The 22034-nt window shown below is 39.7% G+C and overlaps 1 protein-coding gene across 18 annotated transcripts in view; it reads left to right on the plus strand.

Annotated features, from left to right (window-relative positions):
* Positions 1 to 22034, plus strand: part of DTNA (dystrobrevin alpha) — a 226291-nt gene that overhangs the window by 188624 nt on the left and 15633 nt on the right. For 9 of the 18 annotated variants that reach the window (XM_058833825.1, XM_058833822.1, XM_058833824.1 and 6 more), the window contains 8 exons: positions 335 to 412; positions 1043 to 1135; positions 7723 to 7810; positions 10260 to 10357; positions 11738 to 11851; positions 15056 to 15152; positions 16430 to 16447; positions 20366 to 20525. In XM_058833825.1, the coding sequence (XP_058689808.1) occupies positions 335 to 412; positions 1043 to 1135; positions 7723 to 7810; positions 10260 to 10357; positions 11738 to 11851; positions 15056 to 15152; positions 16430 to 16447; positions 20366 to 20525 (746 nt within the window). The remainder of the gene's footprint in view (positions 1 to 334; positions 413 to 1042; positions 1136 to 7722; positions 7811 to 10259; positions 10358 to 11737; positions 11852 to 15055; positions 15153 to 16429; positions 16448 to 20365; positions 20526 to 22034) is intronic. The other 9 variants (XM_058833828.1, XM_058833833.1, XM_058833820.1 and 6 more) reach the window with 5 other exon arrangements.

The following is a 22034-nucleotide window of genomic DNA, read 5'->3' on the forward strand; positions in this document are numbered from 1 at the left end:
TGGTAAAGCTTTCCCAGCTTGAAAGCAGCATTTGAGGCCGTGTTTATCTTGGACTCCATCTGGAAAATACACCAGCCTTCATCTCTCTATTTGAGAGAAGCACATTTTGTTTGTCATTTCTGTAGTGGGGACTTCAATAGTTTGCTTTTGGAGAACAGGAGGGAAAACTCGTAATTCCTGATTTTGCATTTCCTGAGGTTTTCTAGAATTCCTTTAAGTCTATTATTTTTATTCAGTCCAGAGCACTCAAATGAGCTTCTCCAAACTCTGTTCTATAATGAATTTCAGACATCACTGTTTACCCTCTTCTTAGTTTTCCTGTCTTATTAACTAGCTCTCCTTCCAAGAATACTGAAGTAGAGCAGAGCAAACTGCTGGCTAGGGCTGCTCCAGCTTTCTTGAAAGGCAAAGGGTAAGTTAAAGAGAGAGAATATGTTCTTAACTTGCACTAACACAGCTAAACCAAAAACTTTTCCTTGATTTCTCCCATTTTTAATGTATTCTATATATATTTTTCGGGAGAAAGTTGTCATAAGCAATTAACCCAGTGAGCTAAGTAAGGCATGTTTAAATATATTTATGTACACCTGGATGCATAAGGTCTTGATCAGACACTTCCAAGCAAATCAAGCTTGTGAATTCAGTGTGTCAGTCATGTATGTTGTCTATATTACTGTTTGTGTGCAATATATAGTATATTGGAAAAAATAATGCTGACCTCACAATTTGCTATATTATGTAATAAATGGTACTGTACAGCTCCAGAGCTTCAGTCCCTGGCCTGATCTGGCATCTCACTGATTTCTGAGGCTGGCTCTGTCACCAAGTGGGATGCTGCTAAATCACTAAATACTAAACATGTAAATTATAATAATAACAAAATAATTTCTGCACTTGGTGTGTTGTTTTGTTTTGGTTTTTTCTCTAGGAACACTGAAGTATTCATTCCTAGATTCCCATTTCACAATCTTACTTGCTCCTGCTCTCTCTGTTTATCTCTGTGTCTGTCTGGACCACACCCTGTCCCCCGCCCCTGTTTCAGGTTACAGTACAGCCTTGATGTTGCAGACAGGCTGGCCGATGAACATGTGCTCATCGGGGTGTATGTCAACATGCTGCAGAGCAACCCCGCACGGTTAGTGCAGGTTTGGCACCTCTGGGGGACCCAGCAAAGGGACCTTGCTCAGCCAAATGCTCCCACTGTTTCCTCCTGGCCACGAGCTGGAGCAGCTCTTCATGAGCACTAACCTGAGGTGAATGCTTATGGGTATGTCCTCCCAAAGCTGGTGGATTGTGGCACTGGCTGCTATTCTCTCTACCGAGGCTCGCAAGGTATTGCCAAGTATTGCAAATAATTGCTTAGTTAAGAATGGCTATGCAAATTGTTTGGGATACTGAGCTCTAGGCAGTGCAGGACTTGGTGCTGGCACAGAAATCTTCACACAACAGTGATTAAACATGTTTTCAAGGTGTTCATTTTTGAGATCATATATAATTTGTGGCATCACCTTCCTTGAAAGTTAGAAACTGTAATAGTACAGAAATAATTAAATCATTATAATAATTTTCTTACTAACCTAGGGAGAGAAAATTTGGATTTTTACGTGTGTCAGGCATTGCTTTTAAATCTGCCTGGTTGCTGCATTGTTTGAATCTTGTATACAAATTTCCCCTTCTCTCATTTAGGTTCAGGGGTTTTAAATAGGTCTCTTGAACAGAATTCATTGTTTCTGCTGGAGTGATTATAGAGCTTTGTCTCCTAAACCCATCAGCTGTCCTGGCACTTGAGATGCTGGCATTGCAGCCCGCCATGCCAGGGAAGGAAAACGCTGCCTCACTTCTCCAAGTGCAACAGAATTCCATAGACTTCGCAGCCCTGTTCCAGCAAAGTGGTGAGCAGTATATGGCTCTAGAAAATGTGGTGCTGAGCAGAAAACTGTACTGAGTTTCTACCAAAACTATGCTCAGGAGGTTTATTTTGCTCATAGCAAACCCTTCAGTTTCCTGTGCTGCTACTGCAGAATATTTCCTAGGTTAGAAGAAAGTCTCCATTTACTCTAGTTTGTAGGAGGCAGCAGCAACTTCATTTAGGAAAGTGAATGGAATGATTATCTGCAATCTTAAAAAATTCAATTCTACATGTAGCTCCTGTTGAAAATGGATGTAATTTCTTATGCCCAGTTGATAAAAAAGTCTGCTTCCTGTCCTGGATCTGCTTCTCTACTCTCTAGCCCACTGGAATGTGCCACTAGTGGAGAGTTGAAAAGGCAAACTAGGTTTTAATGAGGAAAATGAAAGCCATTAATCCTGACCAAAAACATTTTCAAGGGAAATTTCATTCGTGAAGAAGCACTTCCAAAAATCAGGCTTATTGAGGAATATTGACTCTGTGGCTATGAAAGCAGGCTCTTGGGGGCATGTGTGTAACCAGTCATTGCCCACCCATGACTGAGGATAGGAATATGCTGCCATTCGGTCTGCTGTGACAGGGAGAAGGAGATGTGGCCTTGGCTGCCATGAGTGACTTACTTGATACGGTTGTTCAGGAAGGGAGTGAAGAATGGACATGGTTTAGGGTAGTTCTTGGTGCTAGGCTGATTTTCCAAGTGTGGAATTTTGGATGCCATGCGTAGGATTCATTTAGCTTCAATGAGGACTACCAGTTCCTCCCAAGACCTCCTAGTGGGTGCCTCGCCTCATCTTTACTGTTTTCATCCTCCAAATTTTATTCTTTATATTCCAGCCTGTTCCCTCAAGGCTTTGAGCCAACCTCACCAAGTCATAACACCTTTGTTTCTAAATATGAATATGCAAATCATATGCCATGATAGCCAACATTTATTTGGTTTTGAGAAATGAATGGGAGAGTGACTGGTAACGACCTTAATTGTTTAAACAACTGATGCAAAGCATAGTACATAACATCTGATTACTGACATTAAATCACTGCAGTCGCAGCATCCTGAATGAGAAACAATCTCAGTTATTTGTATAATTAGATTTTGACAGAAACATAACCTAGAGGGACAGCAGTCTTAGTCAAGCATCAGACCATGCTGCATTGCCATTTTCTGCTTTGTTGGACTGTGACTGCTAGAAGAGAAATAGAATGGTTACATTTTGGTAAAAACAAGAACAGTCTTGCCATCCTAAAGCTCCTGTGTGAAGCCAGTTTCCAGAGGAGTAGGTGAGACCTCTGCAGGAAGCTCAGCTGCTGCATCTCAAAGTCTGGGGTGGCATCTTCTGGCAAAACTGAACTTCTCCTGCCCATGTCCCGATGCCATTTGCTCAGAACTCACTTGTGTCAGGATGGTTCTGAGTTCAAGTTATTTCACCCTGCATCTTAAGGAGATGTGGTAACCAAAATGAGATAGCTTCTGATTTAGGGGAGGCTGCAGTTGGCCAGCTTTGCTGTTCGATCTGCCTGCAAAATACTACCTGTACCTACCCAGACATCAGATAATTCAAGTGCTTTTGGCAGCCAAAGCTGAGAAGAGGGATGATTGTAGCTGGACCTTTATCTGCAATAAAACCTGCAGAGATACTTTGTGAGCATAACACATCTGAAGAGCTGCATAGTAACATTTCAAAACAAAACAAGATTTGGGTTTTTTTAGATACTGAGTCAAGCTAATTTATAGCTAAACATCAGTCTAATATAACCCATTATGCCTTTAAGTTCAGACAGTATTTATATTTTGGGTTTTGTGGGGTATTTTTAATTCATTTAATTAATTTTTGCTGTTTAACTTTATTTTTCATCTGCAGTTATCTGATACCGCAAGTAAAAGTACAAGTTTTCCTTTCCTTCTACCACAGGCTAATAAGCTACTTGAGGGTTTTTTAGAAGCCAGTACTCCAGAGCAAATTAATAATCAAGAGGAAGAATTAATTCATTCTTTATAGTAACTGTATGGGTACAAAAATAGCCCTTAGCCAGATGTTTTGAATAGCTTAATTGCAAAGTTTTTTTTAGTATTTAAAACTAATATTTGATACTTACTTTAGTTTATCTGTAGTGTCTGATTCTTAAAAATAACTTCTAACTGCATATAGTTTCTGTTTTTGTAAGTTAGAGACTTTGCCTAGCTTTGAATATTAATTCCATACACTTCAGTCTTTTTCTTTTCAGGTACAGAGAAAAATAAGAGGTTATTTTGGTTCCATAGAGAGCTGTTTTCTGAGGTTTTTGTGTTATACTGCATAGTACTGTGTGAATCCTATTTCTATATAAAAGTGCTGTGCTATTCTAGGACATTTTAAAAAATATTTATTAAGGAGGTGTGAACAACTCTAGGTGGAAAGGCTGCTTTAATTTTCTTTTGAAAGAGGAAAAATATTCAGACCAGTTGCTGCAGAGGAAATGGAGACATTTAGCTCCCTTGAACAGTTAGTTTTTGTGATTATTCCCACACAGCTGAGTGTTACAATATTTTGGTGGTAAAATCTTGGTGATTCTAAAGTAAATGGCAAGTCAACAGTAGCAGAGGACTCAGATGATTTGTCTGGGTTTAAAGTGTCTTAAAACCAAGCCAATTTTGAAAGTGTGGGAGTTAAACAGTCCTCAGAATACTTTGGGTGTGTTGCTGTTAGGCCTTTCTTTTTGTATTTGTTTTTTTTTTACAGCGCCTAGAAACCGACCCTTTAATTTGTCCGTATTTTCTATAGCAAATTATTTATTAAACAAGGGTTTGTAGAATAAGAGCATGTAATGAAGACTGCACTGATACATCTGTTGCAAAAATTTTACAAGACACTTTTCTAACCAGTGGTGACACAGTTGTAAAACCAGCGGGCAGCATCCATATCAGGTATTGCTATGTGCCTACTGCAGAACAGGCTGGACACATCTGAAGCCTGAGAAACAACAAAGATCCTCCAGAGTCACTCCTTTGCTCATAGGTTGTCATGTTTTTCATCCTTCACCTGCAGTTTTGAGATCCCTTTTTTTATTAGAGCTACCATAGACCACTGAAGTCTTATTGTACAGGTGCTAACATTGGATATTCACTCTATAGCTGAATGGTGATAGGTGCCAGACCTATTATTGCTAATAATTATAAGGTATTTAAATAAATGGTCACTAATGGAGAAGCAGTGTTTTTTAGAAAAGAAGGAACAACAGTGGGATATTTGTATGCAAAATGTCCAGTTTCTCTCAAAAGGATGCCTGAGTCATTCCCCTGGAGTCACAAATTCTGCACACACATTCGTAATATTTTAAACCTTTTGTGTATTATTGTCTTACTTCATGGTTTTCTGTGAACTTGGTGAAGTAAAACAGAAGTGAGTTGTGGTAAATCTGAGAAATCTGAGACATAAAATTCTTGGCAGTCAAAGCTAATGTTGCTGCGCATACTTCTGTGCTTAATGGTCATATAGAATAGGTATATTCCAGAAGTAAATTTATCTCAGACATTGAAATTTAATTTTCAAAGCTTTGGGGTTAGTGATTTGCAGCATTCATAGACCAAATTTGACGCATTGCTACATCTACTTTATGACATCCACCCACACATAAATATATATCAAAGATAATAGATACAAGTAAGACTCAAAAAGCTGCAGTGGCTCGGTCATTCAGTAAAGCAGTTGGCTTAGGTGTTAGCTCACATCTCAGAACTCTGGTGCAGATTGTTACGCCAACAAGTGGAACCATATTCCATTTTTCCAAGATGGATATGGTTGCACATTGCCATTAAAAGGAGAAATGATGCTGAATGCTTGCTGTTTTCACAACCATCTGTTAGGATGCAATGTTACAGTCATTATGGTAAAATAAAAATTAATTATACTGTCATAAAAGTAACCCTTATTACCCAGTTTACATAACTTTATGTGTCTGCAAGAGTTGATCGCTCCTTTCTTTCTCTGGATGACATATTAATACAGTAAGCATGAGTATGTAAGAAGCAGAACTGTATGAGTTTAGAAAAATGCCTTTAGCTTTGGTCTTTCCCAAAGGTTTATCAGTTATCCCACCAGAATTTCAGTAAGCATAAAATTAAGCTGTATATGTAACAAAATGAACATAACCAAAACCAGAAAGTCAACGTTCATCTACCACCAGAAGTCTTAAATGCAGTCTGCAGCACAAGTTTTATTTACACAGAACCTCTCTGTGTCTCACTTCTCAGAGCTTTACTGGTTTTCTAAACTTCATGTTTGTGGTCTCACAGGTTATTATCAGAATGAGAAAAAGATGATGTTTGTCTCTTGCATCAGTAAGCTGTAGCAAATCCACAACACCCAGCTTTAGTTTCATGATCAGTGAATATCAACCACTGCTCACCTTTCAAACATAACTTTTAAATCCCAGTGGATTTAATCATGCCAAACAACACATGTGCACTGTAGTTCCCTGAGGGACATGGGGATATGAACTCACTGAGAGGTTTCAGAGAAATACTCCTTTTAAATATTTCAGTTCTTCAAAAGCAGAGCTTTTGGCACAAGTGCCGTTTTCCTCTGGAAGGCTTTTCAAGTTCAAGGTACAATTTCAGGGGAAAAAAATCAGAATAAAATCCCATGCCCAGACTCTTTTGAAGCTCATTTGCCAGCAACCAGTTGCATGCCCAGAAGAACCCATGGGCAGGGAGATTTGTTCCCGTTTCCCTTCAGCCAAAAACCATTATACAGCTGCCAAAGGATAAGAAAAGAGGCCAGACCTGCCTCTGTCTGGGATAGTCCACAGGCAGCCTTGTATTCCATGTGGCAATTACACATTCCTTTCACCTCTTCTTAGGCACATCATTTTTTCTCTCTTATACATACTAAAGTAATGCAGTATAAGATTCTAAAGCCCAGGATTATCCAGGGTCAACTAAGTCCTCTTCAGACTTCTAGTTTTGTTAGTTTATTAATTTTGATGGTTGTCTGCAAACTTCCTAAACGTTTAGAAATAGTGAAGATTCTCACTATATTACCTTTTTCCAGCTCATCTGACTGAAAAACAGCTTCATTTTAAAATAAGGACAGCTGGAAAAGTATTAACCTGAAATAGTTTCATTTTATATTCTTGGGGGAGAAAAAATAATAAGGTGCAATATTTTAAGGGAATTCAACATATTTGCTGTTAGTTTTTACTAAACTGTTTTAGTTTCATACTTGCTGATCACAGTCATGTGACACTGTGAAGTCTTGCTCCCAAATAGCAAAAAAACAAGAATAAAAGAGAAAGCATGATAATAAATTCCTAGATGAGTGGTTCCAAACAGTGATGCATGAGACCTTGGTAAGTGCCCTGCAAAACTGTCCTAAACACTGTTTCCTGGTGCAAATACAACAAAGCTTCTAAAGTTTTTCTCAACAAACACTGAGGCTTCTGCTAATCCACTGTCCAAAAAGTAATCAGTCTTCCAGGTAATATGACAAAGCTAAGTTACAAAGTAAATGCTGACTGATGGTTCCAACCACCTCCCAACCCTGTTTTGGGCAGAGCAGTCTGCAAGTTGCATCCAGTACAACTTTTACTGTGGGTTACAGACTTGCTGCTGTTTCCCCTCTAAGGGAAGGTGCTGCCTAGGCCCTTAGAGCTGATCTTTCTAGGGGAATTGCCCTCTCTCTTCTCCCCTTTGCTCAATTAACTTCAGCTGTTCCTAATTTGGTGGCATTTGCTCCTTTGTTCTGACATGTGGGGGTGTGAGGTGGTGGCTGGCTGAGGCAGTGGGTGTTTTTGCTGTGTATAAACTTTTATTCCCATTTGCCCCTCCTCCTGAGCAGCGTCCTTGACAGTGCAAGTCGCCTGGATGAAGAGCACAAGCTGATCGCCAGGTATGCAGCAAGGCTGGCAGCAGAAACTTCTTCATCAGTAAGTGTTTTAATTAAGGGAAGGTACTTTCCTTCTGTCATGTTCCAGGGGCTTGGCAAGATCAGGGAAATTACATCTGAAGGTCTAATGATTAATGGATTCTTTTTCCCTATTCTTTTCATCAGAGGCTGTTATGCTTTAATAATAACACTTTTATGCAGTCCACTTAATCCAGAGAATCCACATGCTAATGCATATAATCTATATACTAATGCAGTGGTATTTAAATAATTGTATCAAAGGGAATTTGACATCTTGAACTCAGGAAAGGCTATAAAATATTGTCTGGACTAGCTTTGGTTAAAGGTTAATGAATTACTGCATTGGAAAAATGGGGTGGTGAATCCATTTTACTCTATAGCTCAAATATCACAGCCACTAGGGCCCTAAGTACTAAGGCTATTAAAGAATGTTCTTCAGCAGGATGACTGTAATGACCCCCTGCATTTAGCCCTGGCTCCCATTTTCATTTCAGAGCAGTGATTATTCTGCTCTCTATATCCAAAGATAGAAGGTGATGACAGGCTAAAACCTCTCTAACTGCATTTGGGAACAAGAGAGAATGAAGCAGGAACCCAATCAAAGTATATAAAATCTTAAATGGTACATAGAAGGTCAGCCTAGCTACTTGTTTTCTATCTCAAACCATTTGATAGAACAAGGGACCATGAATGATGGTTAAGTGAAAAGCAGCTTGTCTGGAGTGCCCAGAAACATTTTCATGCTGAGATTTACACTGTGGGGTCAATTGAAAGGGTGAAATTGGGCACCACATGTCATGTAAAGACACTGAGTCACATTCACACCAGGTGAAGACAAATCTGCTGCCCCATACAGATGCTGTCAGGGAGATTTCAGACTACCTGCAGCTGCCTGGGAGGAGAGGGTGCAGACCAGCCCAAATCAGTCCTTTCCAGACATGTGACACAGTGTTTCAAATTTAAGACAACCTGTAGATGATGGTCTTATTTCTGAAAGACAGAAATTCTTTATGGGAACATGATTCCCATTAATAATGTCTCTGGTTAAAAATTGGTCAATATCAGTTCCATATAACATGTGTCCTTGATGTGGGGGAAAACATTATAAACAGAGCTGACTTGAAGGAAAACACTGAATTTCTCATTGCCATCAATCTTTGCTCTTGGAACAAAAGAGACAGAAGGAAAAGATAAGGTTTCTATAGAGAGCAGTCTTTCCAAGCAAAAGAGTGACACCCAGTAGGGGCAGTGGAAATTTTTGCAGGTGGTCATTCTGGCATTTAAGGAACTACATATATTAATAACAGTGGGCTTTCAGGACAATGGTCCTGATTCCTCCTGTATGAGTGATGACATCCACCAGCATGCATCAGTTCTTTATGCACTGTTCTGCTTCCCTCTAGTTGATGTGTTAATGGGAAAATGTATCCATAGCAGAAAATATAGTACATGGTTACATGGGAAACAGACTGTCCTTTTCCCACAGACAGTCCTAACCTGTGTTAGGTTAGTTAGGCTATGGAGATGTATCCTCATCCTTTCTGAGGGTCCACTTCCTGGCAGAAGAGGTGCCTGGCATGACATAGAATACTGCTCCAGAGTTACACTTCACAGAGCTTTTTGTGCTGAGGAACCTTCATACCACAGCAGAGCTCAGCACAGTATTTTTAAATATCTGATTTTTTCATGTTGGAGTTAGAAATAAATGGCTATCTTTCATAGCTGTGAAAACTTCAAAATGTCCTGCTCTGTGTTACCGTTGTTACAGTACTGAAATGCAAGAGTGTGAACAAGAAAAACAATAATTGATTATTGCTGATAAACATGTAATAAGAGCATAGTTCAATGAAGCTGTAGTGAACACTGCATAGTTTGGTGAGAGGCAAATTCCCATCTCATTTTATTGGGGGGAAGAAAAGATTTCGCTGTAACTGAGGGACTAGGGAAAGAAGTTTTCTGAAGTATCATGAGAGCATGTAGGAAGACATGGCTAAATGGGCCACATAGCCAGACTGAAATGAGTACTGCTTTCAAACTGAAAATAAAACCTTACTTTTCAGAGAGTGAAGCATGACTGCACTGGAAACACATCCCAGTCTTTCTGGGGGCAGACACTGGTTTTTGCTTCAGTGTATTCCTCTTGTCTGTAGCATCAAAATCAAGAGCCATGTTACAGCAACTGCCTGCAGTGTCATTGCCTTTTATGATAGGTTCAGAGGAAGCTGCATGAAAAAGCAATGAATGACAGGATAGTAAATGCTGAGTCTTATTTACTCTAGCACTTACTCTGCTTTTACTAGCAATGGTTCCATACTGGTATAAGCACAACATGAATGCTCTTTCTGTTAGTGTAGGCAAGCTTGGTACTGCACTTTCTGTAAGCAGATCTCACAGAACGGATCTGTGTTGAACTCATGGTGCATGCTGGCTATTCCTCTTTCAATGCAGCCTTCTCTGTTTTACAACAGCAGCCAAGTCAGCAGAGAGGGGCGTCAGATATCTCCTTCACCATTGATGCAAACAAGCAACAAAGGCAGCTGATTGCAGAGCTTGAAAATAAAAACCGGTAAGGATCCACTAAGTTACCTGTTTTTGTCCAGTCCCACATATTACATACGTGCTTGTTTCTTAGCATTTTTTACCACCTACATCTGTACAATGTGCTTATACAGGTACATACATCTCCCCCTGCAAAAGGACAGAACACAAAAGGGTCCATACAGTAGGATAAAGGCTCTGAAATCCATAGTCACCCCATGTTTTCATAAGTGTACTGTCCAATGACATGATATAATCATGGATACTTTACTGTTTGCAGCTGCTGTTTGTTAAAAGTTTAAAAAAAAAGCCTGTCCTGTTTCTAAACTGGATTAACTTTCAGTTGGATTCTCAGTAGCACTATAATATGAAATGATAAAAGGATCAGTCACGCTTGTAATGTTATGCTCCCCTGCTTTTATTCAGGAAAAAGATGATTAAAGCTCTTCAGAGCACAGTCTGCCTGGGAAAGGTTCGCAGGAAGATTAGCAGCAAGTTAGGCTGCTGATCAAATGAGACAGGAGGTACAGATGTGACTGAGATTGAGAGAGAGTGTCCAGGAGAAATAGGCCAGCTGACCCCAAAAATGACTGATGCCTGTTTGTTAACAGCAGAGAACCTGGCCCTGAGTACCAGACTGCCTGATGCCATGAGATGTATGGCAGAAGAGCTCTGCTTTTAGTGCCGGACCATAAAACAGAGGCTAGCCCAGACCAGATGGTTTCCTATTCCAAACTCTGCACTGCCTTCTGTCACCATGTAATGAGCACCACCAGCTCCAGTCTCGATTTGCCTTTCATAGTTCGAGGCTGCCTCCTGACCGTCTGCTTCCAGCACATTGTGAAGAAGAGACAAAATTCACAAAGGTTTCAACCTTCTGCTGTGAAGCTTTGTATTAGCCTTTTGACAGCACTCCAGGGCTCACAAGCCTGTCATAACAAGTCTTGTTAAAGTGCTTTTCTATGAATTGTCAACTGTTCTCACATCTCTGCTTCCATTAAAAGTATTTTTAAGGGCTAAATATTTCCTCTGGTACTCTACAATGTCCAAAAAGGTTGCTTCAATTTTTTTCAAGTTCATGAGGTGCTGGAAATGTTCATGGTAAAGAATTAAAAGGGAGCAGTTCAGTCAAGCATAGAACTATTTTATGTCTACCTCTGGTTTTGGGGAGATTTTGAAGAACGATTTCTCTTTATGGCAAAATCCTAAGAGTTTGTTTAGAAAATATCCAGAGCCCTTTCCTGTTGCTGAGGTCTTCTTTGGTTGGTTACAAACAAGTCATTTTATGTACATCTTCATTGATTAAAAGCTAAATACAGTCATACTTTTTCACCTCTTGCAATGTCCAGGGAGCTAATTTTGTGAAGAATTACTGACTTAAAGTCTTCTGCTTGTTCTCCCCCCCAAGAGAAATCCTACAGGAGATCCAGAGGCTGCGACTTGAACATGAGCAAGCATCTCAGCCCACTCCAGAGAAGGCCCAACAAAATCCCACTCTCCTTGCAGAGCTCCGGCTCCTGAGGTAGGTCCATGGCAATAAAACCTCTGGTCTTGACAGGGGCCAGCCAGTCATTCTCAATAAGAGAAGAAATAAAAGATAAGCCTGTCTTATGGTTTTGGAGGCTTTTTTAAGTGAGTCAGCCAATGTGTATTTTTTATCCATTTTTGGTGCATTCCGTTGTCCTAGAAGTAATTAAGCTTATGCTTTAAATTGTATGCATGAGAGATCTCACATATTACTCCTCTACATTAAATTAAGCATGTGCATTAGTATTTGCAGAGTTAGGTCCTTAGGTCATTTGGAATAGGTGCTCACAGCCTGGTCCAAATGCCATTAATTATATGGGGAAAAATGTTCAGAACAAATGCCTTTACAAAGATTTCTAGTTTATGCTAAAGAAAATACAGAACGACATGAAAATACAGCCAGAATTAGATGTTAATCTTTGGAAATTTCCCCCTTGTGTTGAACTCTAAGGAGAGGTCAGTTCTCTTCATGATGCAAAACCAGGCTGCAGAATGATCCTGTGAAGAGTAAAGTCTTCTGCAGCTGCTGAAGATTTAAAGGCTCCTTTCTCCAGTTATCCCACCAAACTAAAAACATTAATAGGGATGTGATTGCATGTTATTTACAATACTTTACATGGATTTACTAATTTCCATGTATATCACGTTGAAGAAGTTCAATTGTCATTGGCCCAGATCCATAGGCTCCCTGAAAGTCCTGAAATTCACATTGTGAGGGGCAGAGAATCCAATAAGAACGATTCAAAATTCTCTGTATGAATAAAGAGAGTGTAAGCACTTTGATTCCAGTGGAACAATGCTAGATTGCTCCGCCCCTTGACTAAAGAACATTTTCTGCCACTTAGCCGCCGCTCCTCACACAACTAATATTTTAGTGGACTGGTGCATATCCAAAGGAAATTACTGTAAAAAATTGTGATATTTTTTTTCTTTATAAATACTTAATTGTTTTATTACAGAGTTTTCCATAAAAATATTTTTCTGATTCACAAATTATTACTTTGTATTTCCAATCTAAATACAAGTTAGCTTCTTCATTTCTATGAGTGATTTTAATCTGTAATTACTTCTAGAGATCTACAGGCAAGTGGCATTGTGTGAGGCATATAACACTGCCTGTCATGAAAATGTGTACACTGTAAAATACACCAATAATGTAGCACTTGTCCATCAAACTGAAAGTCTATTTTCAGCAGGTTTAGGAAACCACCTTTCTATGTAGTTGATTAATAAAATTCATTATACTTAAAAAAAAAAAAAAAAAAGAAGGGGAATGATTGTGCAGTGTTAGCAGGCTGACTACTTAACTTTTCCCTCTTTTCAATTTTGATATACATATTAAAGCATAATACCCTTATTTTAATTTCTTGATACTGAATTCCTCAACTATACCTTCCCTGATTTAATATGCTGTGTGAGAAACAGAAAAGACCTTTTAATCTCTGGATCTGAACTGCTTTGCATTCCTTCTGAAATGTTCACCATTTGCAAGGCAAAAGTCTGACTTAGGATTTACTGGGGAATTTTGACACCACCTCAAATTCCTAGACACTTAAGATAGCACAAGGCTGTTCTTATGTGTAAAACAGCAGGACTCAGGGTAGCAGCCCTGATTTATGTGTGTTACTCTGCTGATTTTTCAGTCTTGAAGCACTCAGGGCTGTATAGCAATTTAGTTCACACTGTGTTAAGAAATGCTGGAATCTGTAAACCATGTTGTGGGTACCTGTCCCAGCATCTTTCACAAGCTGCTGTAGTGTGGCACTCACTGAAACGAGGTCCTGAACACAGCATTCCTTCACATTACCAGTGCTGTCTTAGAGACAAGTTGGAAAACCCCTTTCTTCCAAGAATCTTTTCTGGAGTACAGTGTGAGAAAAACCTGAGGAGTAGTCTGTAAAGTGCACACTGGAAGATCCTGTATCCCTGTGGAATGAATCTAAAACCCAGAAGAGCTCTGTACTAGGACCTGTCACTTTGAATTGTACGGACCTTATTTTTGTTAGCAGTTTCTTAAACTCCACTGCCTTTGTATAGTTCATAGCATTTCCAACCATTACGTGTCTGGAAAAGAAAAGCCAACACAGGCATTTTGTAGCAGGAAATAGATCAATCCTTCAGAAGAGTAAATGCAACCTGGCAGTGTTACTATATGATCCTATTATATAGGTGAGAGATAGCACACGTGAGCAGTCCTGTCAAAATCAATGTTGACTGTATCTGTAGTTGCTCACTTACAGTGAAGGCTCAAAATCAGGGTTTCATATTGCCCTAAATACAGGAAAAGTGCTTAAGTCTTGTTGGTTGCAGTGCTTTTCCATTTAGAATTAAATTGTCATATTTTATAGGTAGTACAAGGCTAACTTACTGTTTGTATGTTATTTGCAATGCAGTAGAGTATAAAATATTACCTAATATGTATATCTTTCAATAGTAATGTTAATTAAATCATAGCTTCCAAGAGGCAACAATTTTATTTTGTTTTTAGGTGGGGACCTCCCACGATTTAGTGATTTAACATGTGCAGTGGAGCTGTGCAGAATCAAAGCTGTTCAGATTTTTGGGGACTCGGAGAGACTGTCACACTTGGAGTGGTTCAGAATTCACAGTCATGCAACCAGCACTGGACTCTGAGAACAAAGAGCTAATTTGCTAATTTCAAGCAGCTTTCTTTCTACTATGTAATAGTCTTCCTCTTGCTTTCAGGGAAAAAAAAACACAGAGAAACAAAAGCAGATCACTGTGGGTTTTTGTCTGAATTTCTAAACTCTCTTAGCTTCTCTCATATCTCACTGTGTTCAGTGCCCCTGCTGTAATTTCCTGTCCTTCAGGGCATGGCTTTAATTTCTCCTGACAGCTAGTGAGGTTATTGACTAGAGAGTTCCTAAGCTAAAATTACCAGGCATTTCCACAAGGGAATATAACACAAACTTGTTTGAACCCATTTGTTCTTTAAAGATCTGTGTCAGTGTCTGTCTTTTCCCTAATCACTCTTCAGTCTCACAAGGATTCCCAGTAAGAGGGAACTCCCTAGCCTTCACATAGCCACATTTCTAGGCCCTGTGCTGAATTCCTGCAGTGTGTTTGCTTTCCTGTGGTCTGTAGGCATGTATCCCATAGTAGAGCTGGGAAAACGATGCAGTTAAAAGCTGCTGCTGCTGTGAGGGGTAAGCTCTGATCAGATCTGCTTGTTTCTCAGACAGCGGAAGGATGAGCTGGAACAGAGGATGTCTGCTCTCCAGGAAAGCCGAAGGGAGCTCATGGTTCAGTTAGAAGGCCTCATGAAACTGCTGAAGGTAAGGAGCTCCACCTGTTACTACCAAGGAAAACACAAGGTGAAGCGAGAGAGGAGAGGGAGGATATGTAACCACAGAATTCTGCAGAACCTGGCTGTTGCTACACACAAAATTTGGTTGTGTTTCCCTCTCTTTTTATTTTTTGCCTTGGTCTTTTAATTTAGGGGTTTCTGATAATGCTCAGATGATGCTGTTCCTGTAGCAGCGCTGCATCATCGTCACCTACTGCTAAGAGGAGTAAGAAAAGGAAAAGAAACTGTGTAAAACAAGTTAACTATTTGCTCTAAGAAAAAACCTCAGCACTGTACACTATTATTCTCTGCAGCTGACAGTACAGAATCACTAGGCTAGCTCCTTTAACTTCACCCTTAAATTAAAGTTTCTTTAACTTACTCAGTTGCTGGTTCTCTCAGATGAGTCATCTGGCGACCACATCTACCTCTCTCACCTCAGAGATGCTTTCCCTACAGCACTTGTTTTGTTTACACAGATACAGAAGCAGGGCCTTGTTGAACAGGTGAAACATTTCTCAACAAAGGATCTCAGTTAAGAATGAAGATATCAAAAAGCATATTCATTTTTAAAGACACACTAGGGTAAAATGGAAGATGTATTTTTATTTGCAGCCCTATTTTACCTGATGTGCTTCAGAGGACAGACGATGTCACAAATTCACACTGGAAGAAAGCACCCTGAGTAGCATGGGAGTATGTTTTGTTGTTGTCTATGACAGATCAAATGAGTTCATGGAAGTTCAGTGCAACTTGAGTCAAATATGGCTCAAATAAGAGCAGAAGGAATTTCACTGAAATCCATTTAGCAACATGCCTCCATTAAGATGTAACATGCATATGCATCCAAAGGATGAGTTTGACACCTTATGTCACTTGCCCATCCTCAGACACAGACTCTGCAGCCACAATGCACAGATTTGTGGTACCTCAGCTGCAGAGCCCACTAAAGAGCCAGCAGATTTTTGGGTGCTGGAAGAAGGCAGGATACTTTTTGTTCTACCCATGAAATGCTGCAGTGCCACAACTAGCAGTGAAGGCTGCCTGCTGTTAATCACTGCCTGGACAAAGAAAATTTGGGGCAGGAAATGACAGCAGCTTTGTGCACACTTTCTGGTGTTTCAAAGTGTGCAGAGGTGGGACCTTAACCTGGTCTCATATCTTCAACTGTCTTGATTGTACCTTTAACCCTGTGCACCAAATCTGTCTTTTTGTTCTTCACTTACACCTTGGCTCATCTCATGTGCTGATCCTCTTTTTCTTTAGGAAGAAGAATTGAAACAGGTAGCAAGTTACCTTCTCTTTGAAGGCCTTACTAACTCCTAAATGTGACTGTGTTCCTGTGATTTGTGTTACTTCCTTTGCTTGAGAAGCGTGTGTGTGCGTGTTCTTTTGACCAAAATTAATGTGTTGCAGTTCTTTGCCACATTAGTGTCTAGGAGCAGTTTTCACAATGAAACATCTTAGTGCTTAGAAAGTGAGTAATGGCTACAAGGAATCTTTTTCTCACTCCTCTAGATTAAAACGTGTAAGATACAGAAACCACCCCTCAAATGTAGTTAAACCAACCTAGACTATGAATTAAATAGATAACATTTCGAAAAAGTAATGAGGAATTTTGTACTTTCAAGAAAAACATAACTGAGCTTAAATTAGTCAAGGGCAATGAGTTTGAAAGCCCATTTTATCCAGAAAAAGTCAGGGCATAGTGTGCACATCTTTAAAAGTCGGCATTGATGCTAACAGTTCCATGAGTCTTCAGGGAAATAAATGTTTTCTGCAACCTAGATCAAAAAGAGGAAGTATTTACATTAATAATAGTAAATTTTAGAAGATTTAATTGTTTCAGAGCTTTTCAGTATTGTGCTGGATCTTGGAAATATTTTAGGCTTTTTAAAAAAGCCACTTTTCAGAGAGAAGTCTGATTTATGAGTTCAAAAGAAGTGTTTAATTTTAACAAAATGCACTTCTTTCTGCTTTCATCAGCAGAAGTGCAGTCACAAGTCTGATGTGTTCTGTCTGTGGTACAGCATGTAGAGTTTGTAGGTAATGTTCACCTTCATTAAACCAACATATGGCTAATTTTTGTAGAGCATCAGTTTGTTGCACACAAAAAAAATAAATCTGAACAAATATCACCTCCATATGAAGGCTGTCTTTTTTTTGACTCTGAAGCTCTGTTCACAAAAGAGAAGCTTCCAGTGTGGCAGGAGTTACCTTACCATATAAAATGTTCACTGGACAGTGTAAGTGAAAGCATCTTTTCAGGCTGCTAGGAGGTATTTTTATGAGATTTTTTTTTTTCCCCAAGAGTAATAGCCTCAACTGAATACCAGGTGATGATACTAAAGAATTACTGTCACCATTTCCATTTAATGATCCCCATTATGCTATGCCATTTCATGATCTGTTGAGAGAAACACGATTAAATTAATTTCTGGAGGAATTCAATTGGAATGAGCAGCATGGCAATTCATCTAATGCTTATGAATTATCTATTTCTCATTTGCCCTTCCTTAAGAAAGGATAATGAGTTCTTCACATCCCTGTCGTTTGATGAGGCTGTGTGATTTCCCCATATGTCATCCCAGTTCAGTCCCAGCAGAGGGAGCAATGGGCTAAAACTGTAAAGCAAATTTTCATTTTAAGCATTTTATGCTAGGCATGCATGACACTTGATAGTGGGAAAACTTTCCTGTCGAGCAAGAGTTAACTTAAGAGCTGTAGCAATTTGACTAGGGATGGTGAATTAAATAAAATAGCTCAAAATTTTCCTGGAAGGCATGAGAACACTGGTAGCTGCAACCAAGCACAGCACAAAAGCTGAAGCCATCCAAATATCCACAGTGGCTGTGGTAGCTCCTCTTTCAGCATGCTTTAGTCCTTAGCTGGTAGAGCTGTCAAGCTTTGGGAGCAATTCAATGCTTGTCTTCTCTGCTAACCTTACCAAGAAGTTAAGGCTGGTTGTCACAGCAGATTTCAGACCATTACATCCAGCCTTTGAAAACCACTATTCTCCAGATAACCATTAAGCAGGAATCCAATCCTAATACCACTTCATTTCCACAAACCTGGGCTGAGGTGGCTCTAGATGAATAAAATAAATGGTTTCACCTCTCTGAAGTCAGGCATTTGGTATTATCCTCCTATTTCAACTTGCTGTTCATCAGTTCTGTCTGATACTGCCCAAATAGTATAAAATATGAGTTTTTCCTGGACAAGGAACTCTGAATGCTTCATCTTATTCAAACATTTCATGTTTGTTTATCATAAACACAAGATCTCAGTCATAGCTGCAGAGCACACAGAGGATAAGCACTGGGTCTGCAGCAGCTTTCACATCTCTTAATTCCAGCCCAGAAGCACTGGCAGGCATTTGTTATTTTTAGTGAATAAGAGGCCTATTCTGAAGTCCAGTCCTGAAAATGACTCGATGATGGGAAGCAAATTTTGTCCATTTTTTTTTCCTCATCTTTCTCTGAAAGTTCCCACTGTTGTTGATATTCCCAGAACAGAGATCAAAGGCAAAAGGGAGCTAAGGAAAAAGGCAAGTGAAAACGGGCACTTGTCTTTCAGAGAGCTGAGAACCAAAAATTCTTTCATAAATGTGTTTCAGTAAGGATGAAATGTGCTCCATTGGGGCATGAAAGAAGAAAGCTGTAGATCCTGGTTGCACTGGGCCCTTCCTCTGGAGGACTAAATATCTCCGTTTCTGCTGGAGCTTGTATCAATGATTCTAGAAACAGGAGAGCGTCTGGCCTTTATATATTTGATTTGTCTTTCATCCATCATTTAAATGTTCTAAAACTAATCACTAAAGAAATTATAAGTATTAAATCCTCTATTCTTCCATCAGTAATGTGCTTATTTCTCATAAACCTAATTTGCCTTTGATGGCTTTTAGGTGATAATGTCTCTTAGAAAGGGGTGATAGGATAAAAGAACAAGTAGCTTAGTATTCTGATACATTATTTATGGTCCAGGCCAGGAATTTATAAAAATCTCAAAGGCAATGCTGCACTCATCCTGCAATGGCCTGCTCTTGTCTTTTTTAGAACATATTGCCAGACATAATCACTGCTGCAGTGGCAACCAATTCCAGAGTAAAAATAAATGTCAAAAACATGGGAAGAGTTAAGAAATCCTCCTGTATTTTTAAAATAAAGCCAAGATAGGGGCTCTGGTCACTTTTGACTGAAAACAACCAGGAGCTTGTGTTGCAGTTCCCCTTTAAAAGCACTCGAGCCACCTCCATCCTTGGCATGTGCTAAACACTGGGTTTCAAAAACCAGGTGCGGTTTGGTGTGGGCTCCAGCATTAGGTTTTTCTTACATGGATACACATTCCCAGGACTTGAAACAGTGGATGAGAAGAGCACTGTATCACTCACCTAGCTGCATTAGTAAAAATTGCAGTTTTGTAAAGTCTGCTTGAATTTCAGCTAAGTGATGCTAACGGTGAGGTGCTAACAGCATGACATTTATATGACTGGTGTTAAAACATTTTCACTTTCAGCAGCTGAACCCATAGCAGGCATTTATATTGCCCTATCCCCACAGTGTTTTAGGAGTGCCTGAGTATGTCCTGTGGAGCAGATAATTTAATAGTGGCTTAAATAGTTCTCTAGCTCCAAATAAAAAGCAGAAATTTGTATTATTTATTGTGAATGTCAGACTTTATGTGAGTGAGAGGTTGCATGTACCATGAACTTGTCTAGCAGGAGGAGAAGGACAAGGCTGTGATCAGCTCTGGTGGCAGGGCTCTGCTGAAAAGGGCTGCTCCAGTCCCTTGTCCAGCCTGAAAGCTGTGCTGGTGCCAGCAGCTTTCCCCTTCTCACAGCCAGAATGGGTTGCAGTTTAGCAGATATGCATGTGAACTGGAGGAGTGAGAGGGGAGAGGACAGACAGGTCTGTAGTGTGGTCTTTATTAACTTGGATTTTTTTTTAATTTAGCTGCCTGACATTTTCCCATGCTTAAAGGAAGTCAGATCTTGACTCAAATTTTCCTACTTGCTGTTTCCCTACAGAGAAGCCTTGCTGCCAACTAACAACTGACTTTGGTTTATTTCTTCTAGCAAAATTAACATTACCCAACTGATCTACAAATAGCACAGCACAATGTGCTATAAGCTGAGGGATGGGTGACCAGGAGAGCAGGGAGGCTCTTGCAAAGCCCCTGTTTAACCTCTTGATTGTTTTTCAGACGCAGGGGGCAGGTTCCCCACGTTCCTCACCCAGCCACACCATCAGCCGGCCTATTCCCATGCCCATCAGGTCTGCCTCTGCCTGCTCCACCCCGACCCACGCACCTCAGGACTCTCTGACCGGGGTGGGAGGAGATGTGCAGGAAGCCTTTGCACAAAGTAAGTCTTATTAATAGCTTGTGTCAGGCACCTGGAGACGGAAGAATCATTATTTCTTGTGGTTACTGAGTAAATGTACTTGAGCTTCTGAGTTGCATGCAATGAAACAAAACAAAAAATGTCTGTGGCACCTGCATTTTGCCATTGAAAATCAACTTTGTCAGCCATCATCTCAAGCTGTCAAGGTAACAGAAGCTGGACAACGATGCCAATTAATGGAGTTTGGGGTAAGAAGGAATTTTGGTGCAAGAGAGTGAGAACAGTCATGACTGCTCTGTTAACCAGAAAAGTTGCTATTGATCTCACCAAGCATTGTCAGTGTGTTTCATTTTAAATAAAGACTTCGCTAAAAGTGAATGATACAGTCGTAGAATTAGTTCAGGTGAAAAGGGCTTTTGTAAGTCACTGTTCCCTTCTGCCCCTAGAAAGAGGGCTTCAAAGTGAGATCAGACTGTTCAGGACCATTACTAGCTGAGTTCTAGATGGCTCCTGTCATTAATTTTCTCTGTTGCAGTGTTTCACCATCCTTACTGTGTAAATTTCTTGCCCTTCTATCTGATTGGAACATCCCTTAATACAACTTGTGACTGTCATCACTTGTCTTTTTGCTTTGGGCCTGAGAAGGGTCCAGTTAGACTAGACAAGAATCAAGTCTGAAGGTCTAGGTGAACCCTTTCTTTGCATTTACAGAAAACTGTCATTGCCTTCCCACTCTTTTTTCAAGTAAGAATAAATTATAAACTCTTTTGAATTTCTAAGACCACAAATTAAATTACTGTGTTGAATAACACAGAAAGTGACTAGTCTGTGTTATCTAAATGGAGAAATTTTCTTTTTTTTTTAATCTGCTCTCTCTAAATTATTTACATAATTGTAATTCTATGATCTGAACAGGTTTTTTTCCTCTTTCCTAGCACAAATTAAACATAAGTTTAAATGTAAGCTCAGAAGTTCCTCTGCTACAGTGGAGGCATGCTTCTTCCCAGGAACCCAGTTCAGCAGCCTTCCCCTTGATTTTCCTGTGAATTGTGTCTTTGTGTGTACTTTTGGACAAAGTTGAATCTGTAATGCAATCAAGAACTTTCTCCTAAAGTCCTGGTCAATTCAAGTATTGAACATAGGCACAATTCCTGGTCCCAATGTAACGGGTTGCAGCTAATCTCATTTTCTATGACAAAAGAAAAACAGGCAATGTACTTTCCTTTTTTTCTGCTATGAGAAAACTCAAGACAGGCAAAAATGTGGAACCCAAAGTCCTATGCTGTTATGGAACAGCTTCTTTAGAGTTAAGAGTGAGATAAATAATGTAGCAGCCACAATAAAATATCCATAAACAATGCTAGGTCTGCCTCAGGCAAATGCACTCTAAGTGTAAAAATGTGTTCTGTTGAAGATCAAAAGCAATATAAGAAGTAAGGTGATCACATTTTAAAACTGCAGCATTTGATAAATACCTATGTTTGTGTCATTATTTGCTGTGAGCTTTAGATGGGAAGGTCAAACCCAAAG

Source organism: Poecile atricapillus, chromosome 2, assembly GCF_030490865.1.
Source record: "Poecile atricapillus isolate bPoeAtr1 chromosome 2, bPoeAtr1.hap1, whole genome shotgun sequence".
NCBI lineage: Eukaryota > Metazoa > Chordata > Aves > Passeriformes > Paridae > Poecile > Poecile atricapillus.